The sequence below is a fragment of the Phyllostomus discolor genome, chromosome X (genome assembly GCF_004126475.2).
Source record: "Phyllostomus discolor isolate MPI-MPIP mPhyDis1 chromosome X, mPhyDis1.pri.v3, whole genome shotgun sequence".
Lineage (NCBI taxonomy): Eukaryota > Metazoa > Chordata > Mammalia > Chiroptera > Phyllostomidae > Phyllostomus > Phyllostomus discolor.
The window spans coordinates 31,649,607-31,668,254 of NC_050198.1; the positions used below are offsets into that span (position 1 = coordinate 31,649,607).

The window sequence follows — 18,648 nt, forward strand, 5'->3', positions numbered from 1 at the left end:
GTATTAAATAAACATCAGACACTTTAGAATTTTTTAAGCTAAAAATAAAATAAAATAATATGCATTAAAGAGTGGAGGAGGACAAACGCTGAATGGAAAGGGAACATTTGAGCATGCGTAGTGACGAAACTACGGAACTTGGAGTAGCCAATTGCAATGGGAATGCAACCTTTGCTTGCAAGCGGGAAAATTATTGTCTCCACCCACTTTAAAACGACATTCTAGGCTTGGGAAGCTGGACGGATAGACCCCTCTAGCCGCCATTCCCACTCTATTATCCTGACCTCCAATAGCCAAATTAAGTTCACTAACTGCTAAGGTTAGTTGATTGGCTGATTGATCGAGTGGCACGTTTTCATCTCGGCATGAATCAAGCCTTCACAACCACTTCACTTCTTCCGAGGTAGGTTCTCTCTGAGGGTCAGGCCTAAACACATTAAGCGTGGAGGGATAGCATGTAGAAAAGTGGGGAATCTCTGCAGAATGTAGAGTAGTTGGGTCTTTGCTGTACGACCCAATAATCTGCAAGTTAATCTGCAAAATGGACGATTTCAAGTCTTTTGGGGAAATCCCTTTAGAGCAGAGATAAAAACTAAAACTGTCGTCTATGAGACCCCCTAATTACTCTCACTCAGGGAAGCCAAACCCCCTCAGCCTGAGAAATCCCAAAATTAGCCTAATGCCCCTAGATTTCCTCAAGCAGAAATAATAGCCTCAACCTAAAGGACTTCTTTGTTACATCCTCTAGAATAAAGCAACAATCATTTTCTTTTGTTTGTTTGTTTTTGTTTTTTATTTTATAATCTTGTCTATTACGATTTACATTCAATATTATTTTGCATTAGTTTCAGGTGTACAGCATAGTGGTTAGACAGTCATATACTTTACAAAGTGTTCCCCCCACTATTTCCAGTACCTACCTGACACCATACAGTTAATACAATATTACTGACTATATTCCCTATGCTGTATTTTACATCTTCATGACTATTTAGTAACTACGTTTGTTTTTAATCCCTTCACCTTTTTTACCTTCCCCTATAGCAACCATCAGTTTGTTCTCTGAGTCTGTTTCTCTTTTGTTTGTTCATTTATATTCTTTAGATTCCACAAATCAGTGAGATAATATGGTGTTTGTATTTCTTTGACTGACTTATTTTACTGAGCATAATACACTCTAGGTCCATCCATGCTGTCTCAAATGGTAAAGATTTCCCTCTTTTATGGCCAAGTAATATTCCATTGCATCTAGGTGCTGCTACATTTTTGTCTTTTAAATACTTTATTTTTATACTATTACAGTTGCCCCAATTTTCTTCCTTTACTCCCTTTACAGCACCCACATTCCCACCATCAATCCCCACACCATTGTCCATATCCATGGGTCATGCAAAATGTTCTTTGACTAATCCCTTCACCTTCCTTCATCTAGTCCCTGCTTTACTCATCCCTTTCAGCTGTCAGCCTGTTCCACGTCTCTATGTCTCTGATCCTATTTTGCTCATTAATTTATTTTGTTCATTAGCTTACACTTGTTAGATCATATGGTATTTGTCTTTCACTGACTGGCCTATTTCACTTAGCGTACGATTCTCCAGTTCCATCTATGTTGTTGCAAAATAACTCCCTTTTTTACTGCTGCATAGTATTCCATTGTGTAAATGTACCACCGCTTTTTTGTCCACTCATCTACTGATGGGTACCTAGGCTGCTTCCACATCTTGGCAGTTGTAAATAACATTGCTTTGAACACAGGGGTCCATATATTCTTTCTTATTGGTGTTTCAGATTTCTTAGGGCATATTCCAAAAAGTGAAATTGCTGCGTCAAAAGGCAGCTCCATTTTTAGTTTTCTGAGGAAATTCTATAGTGTTTTCCATAGTGATTGCACCAGCCTGCATTCCTGCCAACAGTGCACTAGGGTTCCCTTTTCTACACATCCTTACCGGCACTTGTTGTCTGTTGATTTATTAAATTTTTAAAAGATTTTATTTATTTATTTTTAGAGAGAAGAGAAGGGAAAAAGAGAGGGAGAGAAATGTCAATGGTGGTTGTCTCCTGCATGTCTCCCAGTGGGAATCTGGCCTGCAACGTGACGACTGGGAAGCGAACCATCAGTGTGTGGTTGCCTCTCATATGCCCTGCACCAGGGAACCCAGCCCACAACCCAAGCATGTGCCCCAAATGGGAATTGAACCAGTGACCCTTTTGTTCACAGGCCAGTACTCAATCCACTGAGCCACACCAGCCAGGGCTGTTGCCATTTTGGCATGTGTGAGGTGACAACTCATTGTGGTTTTAATTTGCATCTCTCTGATGGCTAGTGATGCTGAGCATTTTTTCATGTCTCTGGGCCCTCTGTATGTCCTCCTTGGAGAAGTGTCTGTTCAGATCCACTGCCCATTTTTAAATTGGATTGTTTGTCTTTCTGGCATTGAGTTGCATGGGTTCTTTATATATTTTATATATTAAACCCTTGTCCAATGTATCATTGGCAAATATGTTCTCCCATACAACGGAATCCCTTTTCATTTTGATGATGGTTTCTTTAGCTATGCAGAACCTTTTTAGTTTGATATAGTCCTATTTGTTTACTTTTTCTTTTGTTTCCCTTGCCTTAGAAGATATATTGGTAAAATATTGCTACAAAAGAAATCCAAAATTTTACTGCCTATGTTTTCCTCTAGAATTTTTATGGTATTGTGATTAATATTTAAATCTTATATCCATTTGAATTTATTCTGCTCTATGGTGTAAGTTTGTACTCCAGTTTCATTTTTTTTTCAAGTTCTAGTCCAGTTCTTCCATCATGATTTATTGAAAAGAGTGGCTTTACTACATTGTATGCTCTTGCCTCCTTTAAGTATCAATTGACCATAAAGGCGTGGCTTTATTTCTGAGCTCTCTATTCTGTTCCACTGATCTATGTTCGTTCTTATGCCAGTACCAGACTGTTTTGATTACAGTGGCCTTGTAGTCTAGTTTGATATCAGGTATTGTGATCCCTCCAACTTTGTTCCTCTTTCTCAAGAGGCTCTGCTGAGGCTCTTCAGGGTATTTTTTGGTTCCATATAAATCTTAGGAGTATTTGTTCTAGATCTGTGAAATATGGCATTGGTATTTTAAGTATATTTTATTGATTATGTTATTACAGTTTTCCCAGTTTTTTCTCTCCTCTATGTCCTTCACCCCCAACCCTCCAACATTCCCCCTCTTAGTTCATGTCCATGGGTTGTACACATAAATTCTTTAAATTCTGTTTCCTATACCATTCTTAACCTCCCCCTGCCTATATTGTACCTACTAATTATGCTTCTTATTCCCTGTACCTTCCCTCCCCATCCTCCCCCTCCCCACTGAAACCTTCCATGTGATCTCCATTTCTCTGGTTTTGGTCCTATTCCTGTTGATTGCTTAGATTTTATTTTTGTTTTTTTAGGTTCCGTTGTTGATAGTTGTGAGTTTCTTGTCATTTTACTGTTCATAGTTTTGATCATCTTCTTTTTCTTAGATAAGTCCCTTTAACATTTCATATAATAAGGGCTTGGTGATGATGAACTCCTTTAACTTGGCCTTATCTGAAAAGCACTTATCTGCCCTTCCATTCTAAATGATAGCTTTGCTAGATAGAGTAATCTTGGATGTAGGTCCTGGCCTCTCATGACTTAGAATACTTACTTCCAGCCCCTTCTTGCCTGCAAGGTTTTTTTTTTAAACATATTTTATTGATTATGGTATTACAGTTGTCCCATACACCCCCTTCATTTGCCTCCACCCTGCATAACCCCTCCCACCCACATTCCCCCCCTTTAGTTCATGTCCATGTGTCATAATTTCTTTAGCTTCTACATTTCCCATACTATTCTTGCCCTCCCCCCATCTATTTTCTACTCACCATCTATGCTACTTATTCTCCGTACCTTTTACCCCTTTCTCCTCCTCCCACTCCCCTGTTGCTAAGTCTCCATGTGATCTCCATTTCTGTGGTTCTGTTCCTGTTCTAGTTGTTTGCTTAGTTTGTTTTTGTTTTAGGTGTGGTTGTTAATAATTGTGAGCTTGCTGCCATTTTACTATACATGTTTTTTATCTTCTTTTCCTTAGCCCCTTTATGAGTCCCTTTAACATTTCATAAAATAAGGGCTTGGTGATGATGAACCCCTTAAACTTGACCTTAACTGGGAAGCACTTTATCTGCCCTACCATTCTAAGTGAAAGCTGTGCTGGATAGATTAATCTTGGATGTAGGTCCTTGCCTTTTGTGACTTTGAATTCTTCTTTCCAGACCCTTCTGCCTGCAAGATTTCTTTTGAGAAATCAGCTGCTACTCTTATGGGCACTCCTTTAAAAGTAACTCTCTCCTTTCCTCTTGCTGCTTTTAAGATTCTCTCCTTATCTTTAATATTGGGTAACTTAATGATGATGTGCCTTGATGTGTTCCTCCTTGGGTACAATTTCTTTGGGACTCTCTGGGCTTCCTGGAAGTCTATTTCCTTTGCCAGACTGGGGAAGTTTTCCTTCATTATTTGTTCAAATAATTTTTCCATTTCTTGTGTTTCCTCTTCTCCTTCTGGCACCCCTATGATTCAGATGTTGGAGTGCTTAAGGTTGTCCCAGAGGTTCCTAAGCCTCTCTTCATTTTTTTGAATTCTTGTTTCTTCATTCTCTTCCAGTTGGATGTTTATTTCTTCCTTTTGTTCGATTGTTTATTTGAGTCCCAGTTTCCTTCCCTTCACTGTTGGTTCCCTGTATATTTTTCTTTATTTCACTTTGGGTAGCCTTCATTTCACAACCAAGCTCAGTCAATTTTGTGAGCATCCTGCTTACCAGTGATTTGAACTCCGCATCAGATAGGTTGTCTCTCTCCCTGTCCCTTAGCTCTTTTTCTGGAGTTTTGATCTATTCTTTCATTTGGGTCATATTTCTTTGTCTTGGCACACTTGTTATGTAGTAAGGGGGCCAACCCTTAGGTATTTGCCAGGGTGATGCAACCCTCTTTTCCACATTGTGGTGCTGTCAGTGTGGGTGAATGTTTCTTTAACTCCTTGGTTGTTGGAGTTCCATGCAGTTTGATTTTTTTAGCACTTCTGGTTGTTCATTGTTTTTTAGATTGGTTGTTATCCTTTGGTTGTGCAAGAAAGCGAAGCATTTCTACATATGCCTCTATCTTGGCTGGAACTCCCCATTGATATTTTAATAGGAATTGTGTTGAGTCTACAGATTGATTTGGGTAGAATAGACATTTTAATTATGTTAATTCTTCCAATCCATGAACACAGTATATGCTTCAACTTATTTGTATTTTCCTCAGTTTTTTTCTTCAGTGTTCTATAGTTCTCCGAGTACAGGTCTTTTACCTCCTTGGTTAAGTTTATTCCTAGGTACCTTATTTTTTTGTTGTTGTCACAATAGTAAATAAGATTGTTTTCTTAGTTTCCCTTTCCAATAGTTCATTATTGGTATATAAAAATGCCATTGATTTCTGAGTATTGATTTTGTATCCTGCTACTTTGTAAAATTTATTAAGTCTAATAGTTTTTTGGTGAACCCTGTAGGGTTTTCTATGTACAATATCATGTTGTCTGTGAGTAATGACAGTTTTGCTTCTTTCTAATTTGTATGCCTTTTTTTTCTTCTTCTTGTCTGATTGGTGTGGCTACAACTTGCAGTACTATGTTTAATAAGAGTAGGAAGGCAAACATCCCTGTCTTGTTCTTGATCTTAAGGGAAATGCTTTTAGTTTTTCCCCATGAGTATGATGTTGGCAGTAGGTTTTTCATATGTGGCTCTTATATTTTAAAAAGATGTTATTTTTAGAGTGAGGGGAAGGGAGGGAGAAAGTGAGGAACAGAAACATCAATGTGTGGTTGCCTCTCGCATGCCCCTACTGGGGACCTGGCCTGCAACCCAGGCATGTCCCCTAGACTAGGAATCGAACCAGTGACTGTTTGATTTGCAGGCCAGCACTCAACCACTGAGCTACACCAGCCAGGGCCAAATACTGCCTTTATTATGCTGAGGTATGATCCATCTATTCCAACTCTGCTAAGTTTTTATCATAAACAGGTGCTGAATTTTATCAAATGCTTTTTCTGCATTTGATCATGTGACTATGTGATTTTTATCTTTCATTTTGTTTATGTGATATATCACATTTATTGATTGGTGAATATTGTACCAATCTTGCATCCTTGGAACAAATCCCACTTGATCATGGTGTATGATCTTTTTAATGTATTGCTGGATTCAGTTTGCTATTTTGTTGAGGATTTTAGCATCTATGTTCATCAGGGATATTGGCCTGTACTTTTCTTTCTTTTTTGTGTCTTTACCTAGTTTTGGGATTAGGATAATACTAGCCTCATACAAAGAGCTTGGAAGTCTTCCCTCTTCTTGAATATTTGGAATAGTTTGAGAAGGATAGGTGTTAGTTCTTTCTTGAATGATTGGTAAAATTCTGCTGTGAAGACATCTGGTCCAGAACTTTTATTTGTTGGGAGTTTTTTTTTATTACTGCTTTCATTTCATTAGTTGTTAAAACGTCTATTCAGTCTATGCAGGTTCTCTTCTTCTTCCTGATTCAGTTTTGGAAGATTGTATGCTTCTAGAAATTTATCCATTTTGCCCAGGTTGTCCACTTTCTTAGCATAAAGTTGTTCATAGTATTTTCTTATAATCCTTTGTATTTCTCTGGTATCAGCTATTACTTCTTTCATTCTTGATTTTATTAATTTGGGTCCTCTTTTTTTTTCTGTATGCATCTGGTTAAAGATTCTTCAGTTTCATTCATATTTTCAAAGAACCAGCTCCTAGGATCACTGGTCTTTTGAAATTTTTTTAGTCTTTTATTTATTTTGGCTCTGATCTTATTTCCTTCCTTCCACTTACCCTGGGCTTTGTTTGTTGTTTTTCTAGTTCTTTTAGGTATAGGGTTAGATTGTTTATTTTAGTTTTGTTTTCTATCTTCTTTAGGTAGGCCTGTATTGCTATGAACTTCCCTCTTAGGGCTGCCTTTGCTATGTCCCATAAGTTTTGGGTTATTGTGTGTTCATTTTCATGTTTCCAGGTGCTTTTTGATTTCCTTGATCTCACTGTTCAGTGATCTCATTCACTGTTTAATAACATGTTATTCAGCCTCCATGCATTTGAATGTTTTTGAGTTTTTCACTGAGGTTGATTTCTATTTTCAGGCCCTTGTAGTCTGAGAAAATGCTTGATGTGATTTAAATTTTCTTGAATTTGTTAAGACTTATTTTGTGTCCTACCATGTAGTCTGTCTTTGAGAATGATCCATGTGCACTTGAGAAGAATGTATTCTGCTGCCTTGGGATGAAATGTTCTCTAAATATCAATTAAATCTATTTGATGTAGTGTGTCATTTAAGGTCACTGTTTCCTTGTTGATGTTTTTTATGTGAAAGATCTATCCATTGGTGACAGTGTGGTGTTAAATCCCCCTACCATGAGTGTATTGCTCTCGATCTTGTCTTTAAAGTCCACCAAGATTTTCTTTATGCATCTAAGTGCTCTGATATTGAGTGAATATATGTTTACATGCCATGTGTTATCCATTGGTCTATTGATAAGCACTTGGGTTAAAGCAACAAACTTCTTGGCCTCAGAAACCCAAAAATATCCTCTATTTGAGAGACTCTCAATGCCCTCATTTCTGCATTAAAATTCCCTACATCTCAGCCAGGTTGATGCCTAGTCCTGTCATCTCAGAAATTTCAGCTCTCTTTACAGTAATAATTTCCAGATAACCTAGAATTAGTCTCCAAATCCACTCATATTAGTGGTCCTTATTTCTTTTCAGTAGAGAAAAGCCCCACATCCCTCTACCTCAATATCCAAACCATATGATCTCTGAGACTTACCTTCCCTGGCCTTTTTAACACAAAACACCCTCTCAGTAACACAGCACCCTCACTTCACTGCTTCCCTAACAAGGGCCTTTTGATCTTTCCTTCAGGATAAGCCAAACTCCAGGAAAACTACTAACAACAGTAGCCAGACTTCCTTAAAGACTCAAGGCTCCTTTGGTCATGCCCACAGAAAGCCTGTCCCCCATCCTTCCTTCTTCCATAGACCTATGGCCCCTGTCATAACCTGGATTCCCCCATGGCCTTTCTCACGGACAAATGAGGCAAGGGTGGAGAAAAGTAAAACCTTGTTCCTGGTGACAGTCTGAGTATGGTTTTCCCTCAGTGCTTTCTCACCCACAGGACCTTTGGCCTTGTGACTGGTGAGACTCAGGCTGTGTCCCTTCGAGGTCAGATGATTCCCACAGCCATGAACACAGGAAGCTCCTTTGCAAAAAAACCCATGGAGGGTAAAGTCAAATCAGAAGAGAAATGCAAGGTAAGGTGATCCAGAGGGGGAAGAGTGGTAGCCTGTGGATACCATACAGTGGCTAGATTTCTGAGGACATGAGGCCAAAGGCAGTGAGGACAGAGAAGAGGGTGTTAGGGTGGTTATCCAGAGCCTCAGGAGCTTCCCACCCTCACTCAGAACTTTCCCAGCATCTCTGGAGATGAGGCCTGTAACCTTGCACTGCATTTGGTGACTGACAGTCCATTCTGGACGATGAGAGCAGAGCCCACCACCCACATGAAGCACCTGCAGCATGCCAGAGGGGAGGCTAAGGACTGTTACCCTTGTTCTCTCAGTTAGTGGTGACATCAACCAGGAAGAATTATTAGCTGCAGGTCACAGGTCCAACACACAGGTCCAGCAGCGGAGGAAGAGGCCAGGCTAAATGTCAGATACTTTTACCTGAGACACCGCCAAGATTTATTTTTCTTTCTTTCTTAGGCCTTCGTGGATATTTGCAAATACTTCTCCGAGGAACAGTGGGCAAAGCTGGGAAACTCAGAGAAAATCACCCATGTGTACATGAAGAGAAACTATGACACCATGACTCAGCTAGGTAACAGGAAGTTCTAGGTCCAAATAGACCTAGGAACACAAGACCATCCCTCTTTCCCTCTGCATGCCATGGCTTTCTTTTAGGCTACAGCCAGTGTCCCCTTCTTTACTTTTGTGTGGGGAGAAATCCAAGGGCAGCTCCAGAACCTTCTGCTCTGTTGTATTCTGAACAGGGATCAGGGTCAGGAGTTGCCACGGAGATGCTCAGACATGGGTCCCCCATGCTTCACTACCACTGGCCCCCGTTTGAATCCCCCCATAACCTTTACTGTCCCTGCTGCACCCCCAGCACCCATGCTCCTCTCAGGCTGTCTCTTAAGGAACAAATGTTTTGCTTCTCCCAGGTCTCAGGGCCCACCTCCCAGATTTTATGTGTCCTAAGAATCAGACCACAAAATCTCCTGAGCATGATTCTGATGAAGATCAGAACCCCGGGAATCAGGGTGAGTGACAGGAAGGGCCTGGAGAGTGTCTCCTAAAGCCTGACTGTTTTGGGGTTCAGCTGCTCAGGAAAGATTCTCAGGGGGTTCTTTCCTGAAAGGATCACTGCTGAGTGAAGAAAGTAAGATGCAGCAGATTATGTACAATCAGAGGCCATTCATATAAAATCCTAAAACATACAAAATAGCAATAATGTTTTATAGATAACAAATTAACAGTAAATGTATACAAAACTGAATGAGAATAAAATTCAACAAATTCAAGTGTTGAGGAGTGAATAAGGAGGGCCGACAGGGATCAGTGAGGGCTGCACAGGTGGTATCAGCTGTGACTTGTTCAGAGTGTTTTGATCTATTTTGAATAAAGGAGCTCAGAGCAATCTAAAGCAGTTGTGCAATAATGTTAAGATCTGACTGGGCTCAGCCACAGATGTGCACACATTTCTAATATTATCCTCCGTATTTTTCTGGAGTTTGAAATATTTCATTTAAAGGAGTTACTGTTCCTGCTGAATACCCTCATGAACCACCTAAAAATTAAGAAAATTTTGATTAAAGTGTAAATCTTCCAGAAACATCCAGAGTCAATTTTAGAATACCAAATACATAGGTTTAGATAAGCATTGAAAGAGACAAAGTGATTAAGGTATTTTGTAATGACATTCACTTATTTTCCTGAACTTTATCAAACAGAATGATCTTCTCACTCTTAACTGAGCCCAATTCTATATATTGACTTTGGGAGAGGGTTTGAGAGAACAATGCCACACACACTGAGCTCTCCTATTTGTCAGGGAGCAGGCCACATGGAGTGAAAGAAGTGACAGATTCACAAAATCTCTGTGCATGGTAACAGTGTGTTTACTCACTATAAAGAGGACGGATGTGTTCACTTGCTCTTCTGCTCTGACAGTACAGTCACAAGAGGGTCAGAGTGTTCATACTGTCTCCAATTCCACAAGCTCCCAAAATCAATGTCAGGGGACTGAAAATCCAGTGAAAATTTTTTGACATTTGATGAGTGTCTTTATACTGGAAACCTCCCAGAACCAATGGGCTAAATCATCCCTACCTCATCACACACTTAACAACTTCATTGGGGTATAATAGGCATTCTATAAAATTTGCCTATTTTAAGTCTAAGGGATTTCTAGTTGCCACACATCTTTAAGTGGATACAGTTCAAATTCCCAACCAATTGAGTTCTTTGAGAAAAAGAGTAACAAATGTCATGGAACGGGATGAGGCTGTAATGGGGTTTACCTCGTATCAGAAACCATCATGAACAAAGTTATGAATTTATACCATCAATAAATAATTATTGAAGATGATTCAGAAGCCAAGCTCAAAATAACCCCTTGACGGTGAGTGGATTCATACCATCTGCTTCAGAATTCCATGGTACTTCAGAAATCTCCATGGACTTTGGGAACTTTATCCACCAAAGAACTCTGCTTAATCACCCTCGTTTCAATGAACACCCTCAGGAGACTTCCAAAGTCCAACCAAGAAAACACATGAAGGTATCTTTCAAATCAGAAGGACCACAGAGCCTTTCTCCCTGCATGTATGTGAATATGATAAGAGTGGGAGAATATTGTGATAGCTTGTACTTCTTTTGTCTTCATAGTGATACCAGATATTATTTCAAGCAATTCAGATGAATTAATTTACATAATCCATAAGAAAACTTTTATGACAAGAGTTACTATTATATCCAAATAATTGGGTGGACATTAATAAAAATAATAGCACATAATAACTGAAATAATGAAGATGTGGTGTCGCAGAGATGTTAAATAATTTCCCTGAAACCACAGGGGCAGTGACAGTAGTCTAATCCTAATCGCTGACCCATTTCCAAGCTCATAGTCATTTTCTTATGTTTATGAAGTTCAGATTGTCTCCACAGGGGTTTACTCCCACGTGCTGCTGATCCTTCCATTGAGACACTCACTCTCACAAGAAATACCAGTCTCCTCTGCCTTCCTGTGTTTGTGACAGTGCTGGTTTGGAAATAGCATGAAGCCAAGTGTTCTAGTCATTTAGGCCATTCCTTTTCCTTCTAACTGCCCTGGTTCTTCACAGTTGAAGTACTGGTCATATCATTTCCCCAAGAAGTGGAGAAATTCGTTAAGGCACTGCACATGAAGACACTTTGTAAGTTTTAAAGCACCAGAGAAATGGCTTTGACACTGTTTACATGTGACCTTCCTATGAAATGGGTGGTACTCATGAAAGAAACAAGGGAAGGAAATGACTTGAAGCCCACTGCCAGTAACACCAGACTCAGAGCCAGCTCAGAAACAGCCCTACCCCCTGGGAAAAGTGAGTGCCTCTGGTGAGCCCAGAAAGCAGATGCCAGGTAAGCGGGGGGTAGAGAACAATTTCTCTGGATGCACTGCCATCAGGACTGGATCCTGAACGGGCCCGGGTCCAAGTTAGAATCAAGCTTGTGCAGCTGCAGCTGAGAGCTGAAAACAGGACTTCCAAAGTCACAGATTGAATTTTCATCAGCATAAAATCAGTGTTGCTGTGGGCTGGTCATCCATATTCTCTGAGCTCCAGATTCTTATTTTATAAAATGGAAATGAAAAATCAAAATTAATTGTTTGAAGACATTGAATGAAAGCTATGACTCAAGATATGAATGGTGCTCAAGTAATTCCATCTATGATAACCTGGAAACATCTTACTCAGAGTTGTATCCACAGCCCTCAGCTCAATGCCTGACACACAATATGCCCTAAACAATGTATACTAAAAAGTCTGAATGAATGTTCTTGTAACTAAAGAGTTTGGGAATCTAAACCTGATAGTGGGAGGCATTTGTTGTATACTTGTGTGAATCTAACATCTCAGTCGCTCTGAGCTAGAGGATGTGGGCAACAGACCAAGTGGAAGAAGGCTCATGGACCCTTGTGAAGGAGGAGACATCTTCTTATCTGAAAACTTTATTAACCAACACATCTTTATCACAGGATTGGGGAAAGGGAAGACTAATGTATGGCTCCACAGGCTGAGGGAAAGAAGGGACCCTGTTGTGTATGAAGAGATCAGTGACCCCGAGGAAGATGACTGTGTAAGTGAGCTTTCATACCAGGCCCCACCTGTGCAAAACTGTTCTTATGGGACTGGTATGCCATCTGTCATTCCTTCCCCTAAAATCGTTCCTTTGCCAAAACCCTTGGAGTGCAGCACTGAGACAAAATAAGGCTTCCCATGTTCTTTCTATTCATTGTTTTGTAAATCCAGGGATCTTTCCCACCTCTGATGCCCTGGGCTCCTAACCCATGCTCAGCTCCCAAATTATAGGCCACAGTGTCCTCTAGCTTAGGAAATCAGACCAAGGGAGAGTCTCTGTGGCAGGAGCAGAAGATTCACTCTGAATAGCAGTGGTACGTAAGTGCACATCATGAGGCAGGGCAGAATTGGAGTGCTTGGGGTCCTGCCTGTCAGGATGAGGAGTTAGGTATTGATGGATCAGACAATGGGAGCTCACTGCCACTTATTTTCCTTCTCTCTTCTTGCCTCCAATTCAGGGTTGTGACAAGTGTGCATGATAGAAAACAGAACATAGCAGCCCTTCGTGAACATAAGCAAAGCTGTGAACTCCTGGTCTTCAAGTATACAAGTGAAAAGAAAATGTTCACAATAAAGTTAAGCACGTTTCTTGCTATGTGCCAAATATTGTTAGATGTTAGAGTTTCATTAATGAGTAACACATATACCTAATGCTTGTTTCTGTCTATGTATTCATGCACTTACCTAATGAAACAAGCATTGCCAGTTATCTATGCACAAAAGATCCATACCCTCCCCTCCTCAGACCTGACTGATAAGGCAATTCTGGGGGCTGGATTCTGGGTGTTATCTTCTGCACTTGTATACACACACACAGAGTGCAACTATAAACATCTCCCACATGCTCTTCTCCACTAAAGGAGTGCCCTGGCCATGTCCCTTTTAGTCTGTTTCCTGTTTGGTAGCTGCTCTGTGTTTCAAACCCCCATTATTCCTTTTCCCAGCATCAGTCACTGCCCGTTAATAAACACAAGTGTTTCCCAGTTGTTTGTCCTCTCATTCTTGTGCACATCAGCCTATGTACATGTGTAACTGGTTCATTTGTACACATACTTGGAAGTGTAATTGCTGTGTCAAAGGTTTCATTCATTCAGCTAACACCTAATGGGCTTGTACTGAGCGCTGTCCCTGGTTCTGAAAAGACATCAGGGAACAAGACAGAGAAATGTCTCTGCCCATGTGAACTTGACATTCTACTGAAGGATATTTCTAGTTTTTACTAGACAGACTCTGTACACCACCATCTGGAGACACGTTTCTGCAGTTGGTTGGACACCTTACCTTTTACTCTGTCAGGTCATCACAGTCAGGAGCTGGAATAGTCCATTGTGGAGTGTGTGGGAAGAGACAGAATTGCTCTGTATTTTGCCTCAGATATCAGGGTAGGAGATGTGGGGTCAGTTTTCCAAGATGAAAAAGCTCCAGAGCGGAAGCTTCCAGAGAGGGAGAGGCAGGGTCCCAGTGTTGATGGAGGCAGGGGAAGACACAGATGCACAGGGTGTGTAGAAGGGCAGGCGGTCATAGAAGTTCCAGGGCCCAGTGTGGGCTCTAACAGCCACCAAAGGGAGAAAGTGTCAGGATGGTGTGAAGGGTCACCTTACTTGGGGCCAAGGTCCCCCAGAACTAGGAGCACACCCCACATGGCAGAGCAGTGAGAGCAGAGTGCTACCCAGGTCAGTGAGGATGCTGCTCTACCTGTGCCTCAGCAGAAACAAATTCTCTTTTACCCCAATATAGTTCCACATTCCTCAGATTTAATACTCTGCTAATAGGCATTGTATAGTACATTATTCTCCATGCAAATACAGAATAGAATACCCAAAAGAGATCCTGAAAAATTTCACTTTTCTTTCTCATTGGGAAGGTGGTTCCCACCAACTGGATGTCCAGCAAGGGAGACAGATGCTTAAGGGCAACTTGAAAATACTTTGTAGTCACAATAGGGAACATTTTTCCTTTACGTTCTGTGGGTAGATAGAGCTTTCCTCCTCCCCTTCCTCCATGTGACAGATCCAAACTTTGACATGAAAGGCTAGTACAGTTTTGCCCAACTCCAGAAATCAGCCTGCACATGGCCCCAAACATATCCCCAATTAGCTTTCTCCCCTCACCCAAGCCTGGGACCCCATTGTGGGTACATGTGCTCTTCTGATGAGGGTCCAAAATGACTGCTGAAACCTTCTTGTCTATTTCATTTGTCTTTCAATAATTTTTTACACTGGTTCTATAGCTAATCCCACTTCCTAGCAGACAATTGGGAAATGCAGCAACATGTGAAAAAGAACAGTACATGCATCACAGGAGGAAACTTTTTAGTATTATTCACTAAGACTCACAATAAATAACATTTTTGCAATGATTCGAAAACAAATGCTTCATGAAACCATGCTGACCCTTTGTACATATGATACACTTTTATATTTTCTATTCTGCTCTGTAATGTGCTAGATTATCCCATTCTAATTCATTAAAAACATGAAATTCTGCTCAGGTTCCATAAAACATTCCATTAACTTGTTCATGAGTTACAACCTGCAGCTTGGAAAGCCCTTCAGTCCCAGTGTGTGTCCACCAGATGACCCCCTGCTCTCAGTCCTATGGAGAAGGGCCAAGAAAGCCTCATGATTTCTCTCTAGGCCACAGTATCCTGGGAAATGGTGAGCTGGAGACATCTTGATCTCCTGGTCCAGGCCTGACCAGGGGTGGGGTGTATGGGGAGGTATCCCAGTTGTCTGGGAAAAACACTCCCATGTTTCTCCTTTACTCTCACACTACTACCACACTCATAACACTTCTGAGAGCAGATGTTTGGGTTTTTTCTCATACCAATCTCTTCTCTACAACACCAACTGGGTGTCTTACAATTCAGTTCAATCCTGACACCAGAGTTACCTTAGAGCCCACTGGTTAAGGGCCCAGTTCCACAACACTGCTTCTCTCACCCTAAATGTCAATTGCAAGTCCCAGGTTGTCACCTGTACTTCTGACCAACTGGCTATAAACTCAAGTTTCCCATGACCCCTCCTCAATTTCAATCATTTCCTAGAATAGCTCAAAGAATTCAGGAAAACGCTTATGTTTACTGGGCATTATATAATAAAGAATGTGATAAAGGATACAGATGAACAGCCAGATGAAGAGATATGTAGGATGAAGTCTGGGAAGGTCCCAAGCACAGGAGCTTCTGTCCCATGGAATTCTGTCACTCTCCCAGCACATGGATGTGTTCGCCAATCTGGAAGCTCCCTGAGCCCTATACTATTAAGATTTCATCGAGGCTTCGTCATGTAGACATGATCCATCACTAACTCCATATCCAGCTCCTGCTCCTTCTCCAGAGAATGGAGGGTGAAGCTGAAAGTTCTAAGCTCTTAATCATGCTTTGGTCTTTCTGGTGAACAGCACCCACCCAGGAGCCATTCATGAGGCACCCAGAGTTGCCTCATTAGAACAAAAGATGCTCCTAGTGTTCTTTCCATGTAGGAAGTTACAAGGGTTTTAGGTGCTCTGTGCCAGCAACAGAAGAGGCCAAAATATGTATTTTCTATTATTTCACATCATGCTTCATTATCCTGGTGAGGAGGGATATGGGCTCAGAGCCAACTGGGTTATGCTGAAATGACAGACAACCACCATTTATTTCTCACTCATGCTACTTGTCCATCTCAGCTGAACTAGGGCTCTTCACATTGTCAACACCCTCATGCCAGGACCCAGGGATACAGAGCAGCCAAACAGGTGCCATGGCAGAGAGAAAAAAGAGTATGGCTAAGCATGAACTGGCTCATCAAATGGCAAAGTCTGACCACAGGAATGAGATTGTGCAGTTGTCTGATGAGAAGAGAGAACTAGGTTATTTGTGAACATTCTGACAGCAGCCCAAAGGGCAATAAAAAATAAAATAAAATAAAATCAGCCAAAAGGAGGCTTTAGCATCATAAAAGAGAACATGAGTTCTAGCCAAGATGGAGGCATAGATAGAAATGCTTCACTTCCTCACACAACCAAAAGAAGGATAACAACCAATTTAAAAACAATAAACCACCACTACTGCCAGAATAGCAAACTGCATGGAACTCTGACAACCAAGGAGTTAAAGAAACATTCATCCACACTGGTAGGAGGGGTGGAGAAGGGCAGCAGGATGAGTGGAGAGGACCCAGGCAAGGCCATGGACGTTATGGCAAGGAGGGGCTGGCTCAAGGGGAAACTAAGCACTCAAACCTCTAGCTGTAAAATACTATGGGGGCTGCGAAGGCAGAAGAAACTCTCAGTCTCACAGGACAGTTTGTTGGAAATGGGATAAAACAGAGGGAGTGAGTGGTATTGTTTCCTCTTTGACCCCTCTCCCACAGACAGCACAGCAAAGCAGCAAAGAGGGCTGCCCCACCCTGGCAAAAACTAAGGCTCCACCCCCTTACAACTTAACAGGTGCACCAAGACAAAGAAATATGGCCCAAGTGAAAGAATAGATCAAAACTCCAGAAAAAGACCTAAGTAACAGGGAGAGAGACAACCCATCTGATGCGGAGTTCAAATCACTGGTAAGCAGGATGCTCACAAAATTGAGCTCGGCTGCAAAATGAAGGAAGAAATGAAGGCTTCCCAAAGTGAAATAAAGAAAAATATACAGGGAACCAACAGTGAAGGGAAGGAAACTCAAATCAATGATCTGGAACAAAAGGAAGAAATAAACATCCAACTGGAAGAGAATGAAGAAACAAGAATTCAAAAAAATGAAGAGAGGCTTAGGAACCTCTGGGACAACCTTAAGCACTCCAACAACTGAATCATAGGGGTGCCAGAAGGAAAAGAGGAAACACAAGAAATGGAAAAATTATTTGAACAAATAATGAAGGAAAACTTCCCCAGTCTGGCAAAGGAAATAGACTTCCAGGAAGCCCAGAGAGTCCCAAAGAAATTGTACCCAAGGAGGAACACATCAAGGCACATCATCATTAAGTTACCCAATATTAAAGATAAGGAGAGAATCTTAAAAGCAGCAAGAGGAAAGGAGAGAGTTACTTTTTTTTTTTTTTGAGAGTTACTTTTAAAGAAGTGCCCATAAGAGTAGCAGCTGATTTCTCAAAAGAAATCTTGCAGGCAGAAGGGTCTGGAAAGAAGAATTCAAAGTCACAAAAGGCAAGGACCTACATCCAAGATTAATCTATCCAGCACAGCTTTCACTTAGAATGGAAGGGCAGATAAAGTGCTTCCCAGATAAGGACAAGTTTAAGGGATGAATCATCACCAAGCCCTTGTTATATGAAATGTTGAAGGGGCTTATCTAAGAAATAGAAGAAGATCAAAAAGTACAAGCAGTAAAATAACAACAAACTCACAACTATCAACAACTGAATCTAAAAAAACCAAAATAAAAACTAAGCAATCAACAAGAATAGGACCAAAACCAGAGAAATGGAGATCACATGGAAGGTTTCAGTGGGGAGGGGGAGGATGGGGAGGGAAAGTACAGGGAATAAGAAGCATAATTAGTAGGTACAATATAGGCAGGGGGAGGTTAAGAATGGTATAGGAAATAGAGAAGCCAAAGAACCCATATGTACAACCCATGGACATGAAATAAGGGGGAGGGGAATGCTGGAGGGTGGGGGATGCAGGGCAGAGGGGGTATAAAGGGGGGAAAAATTGGGACAAGTGTAATAGCATAATCAATAAAATATACTTAAAAAAAGAAGAAACTTGGAAGCCCCCCATGCCCAATACTTGTCTCCAACTCAGAGAAAAGCACACCGTGTGACAGGACCAGAGGGCCTGTGTGTGGTACAAGCCCTATCAGCCTTTCCACCCACCTAGTGAGTCCATTGTGGACCACTGGACCTCACAGCTTCTGTTGAGCTCCTAGATGTGAAGGCTCAGGGTGCTCTTACTGTCTAATGCTGTCTCATTACGACCCACAACACAGCCAAGCTGGAACTTCTTATAAATGACCTGAGGGATGGAGGGAGGGTGGGGAAGTGAGGTCACAGGGAAGACTGTGTCCCAATGTCCCAAACTTTCTCCACTTTTTCCAGTCCTTCTCTCTCGGACTCACCAAAATGAGGAAAAACAGCATACAGGTCAGGGAAAGACCACTGGTATATCCCAGGTAGCCTGCAAGGGTCAATAACACAGATATTCAAAAATCCAGGGGGGCCCCCCTACAGCAAATGTTAAACCCACACCCCCCCAGTCTGGCC

The 18,648-nt window shown here is 41.3% G+C and overlaps 1 protein-coding gene across 1 annotated transcript; it reads left to right on the top strand.

The window, feature by feature from the left end:
* The first annotated feature begins 365 nt into the window (after nucleotides 1-365).
* On the top strand, nucleotides 366-12,614 carry LOC118498385 (putative protein SSX9). The gene is made up of 5 exons (XM_036016338.1): nucleotides 366-403; nucleotides 8,222-8,357; nucleotides 8,811-8,925; nucleotides 9,269-9,367; nucleotides 12,223-12,614. The coding sequence occupies exons 1-5, from the start codon at nucleotides 366-368 to the stop codon at nucleotides 12,576-12,578; spliced, it is 744 nt and encodes a 247-aa protein (XP_035872231.1). The 3' UTR covers nucleotides 12,579-12,614.
* The last annotated feature ends 6,034 nt before the right edge of the window (nucleotides 12,615-18,648 follow it).

Bases quoted from the DNA above. Each gene is read 5' to 3' on its own strand.
- LOC118498385 (XM_036016338.1), top strand. From the start codon at position 366: ATGAATCAAGCCTTCACAACCACTTCACTTCTTCCGAG. The intron at 8,358-8,810 runs GTAAGGTGATCC...TTTCTTTCTTAG, and splicing joins AATCAGAAGAGAAATGCAAG to GCCTTCGTGGATATTTGCAA. The intron at 8,926-9,268 runs GTAACAGGAAGT...TGCTTCTCCCAG, and splicing joins TGACACCATGACTCAGCTAG to GTCTCAGGGCCCACCTCCCA.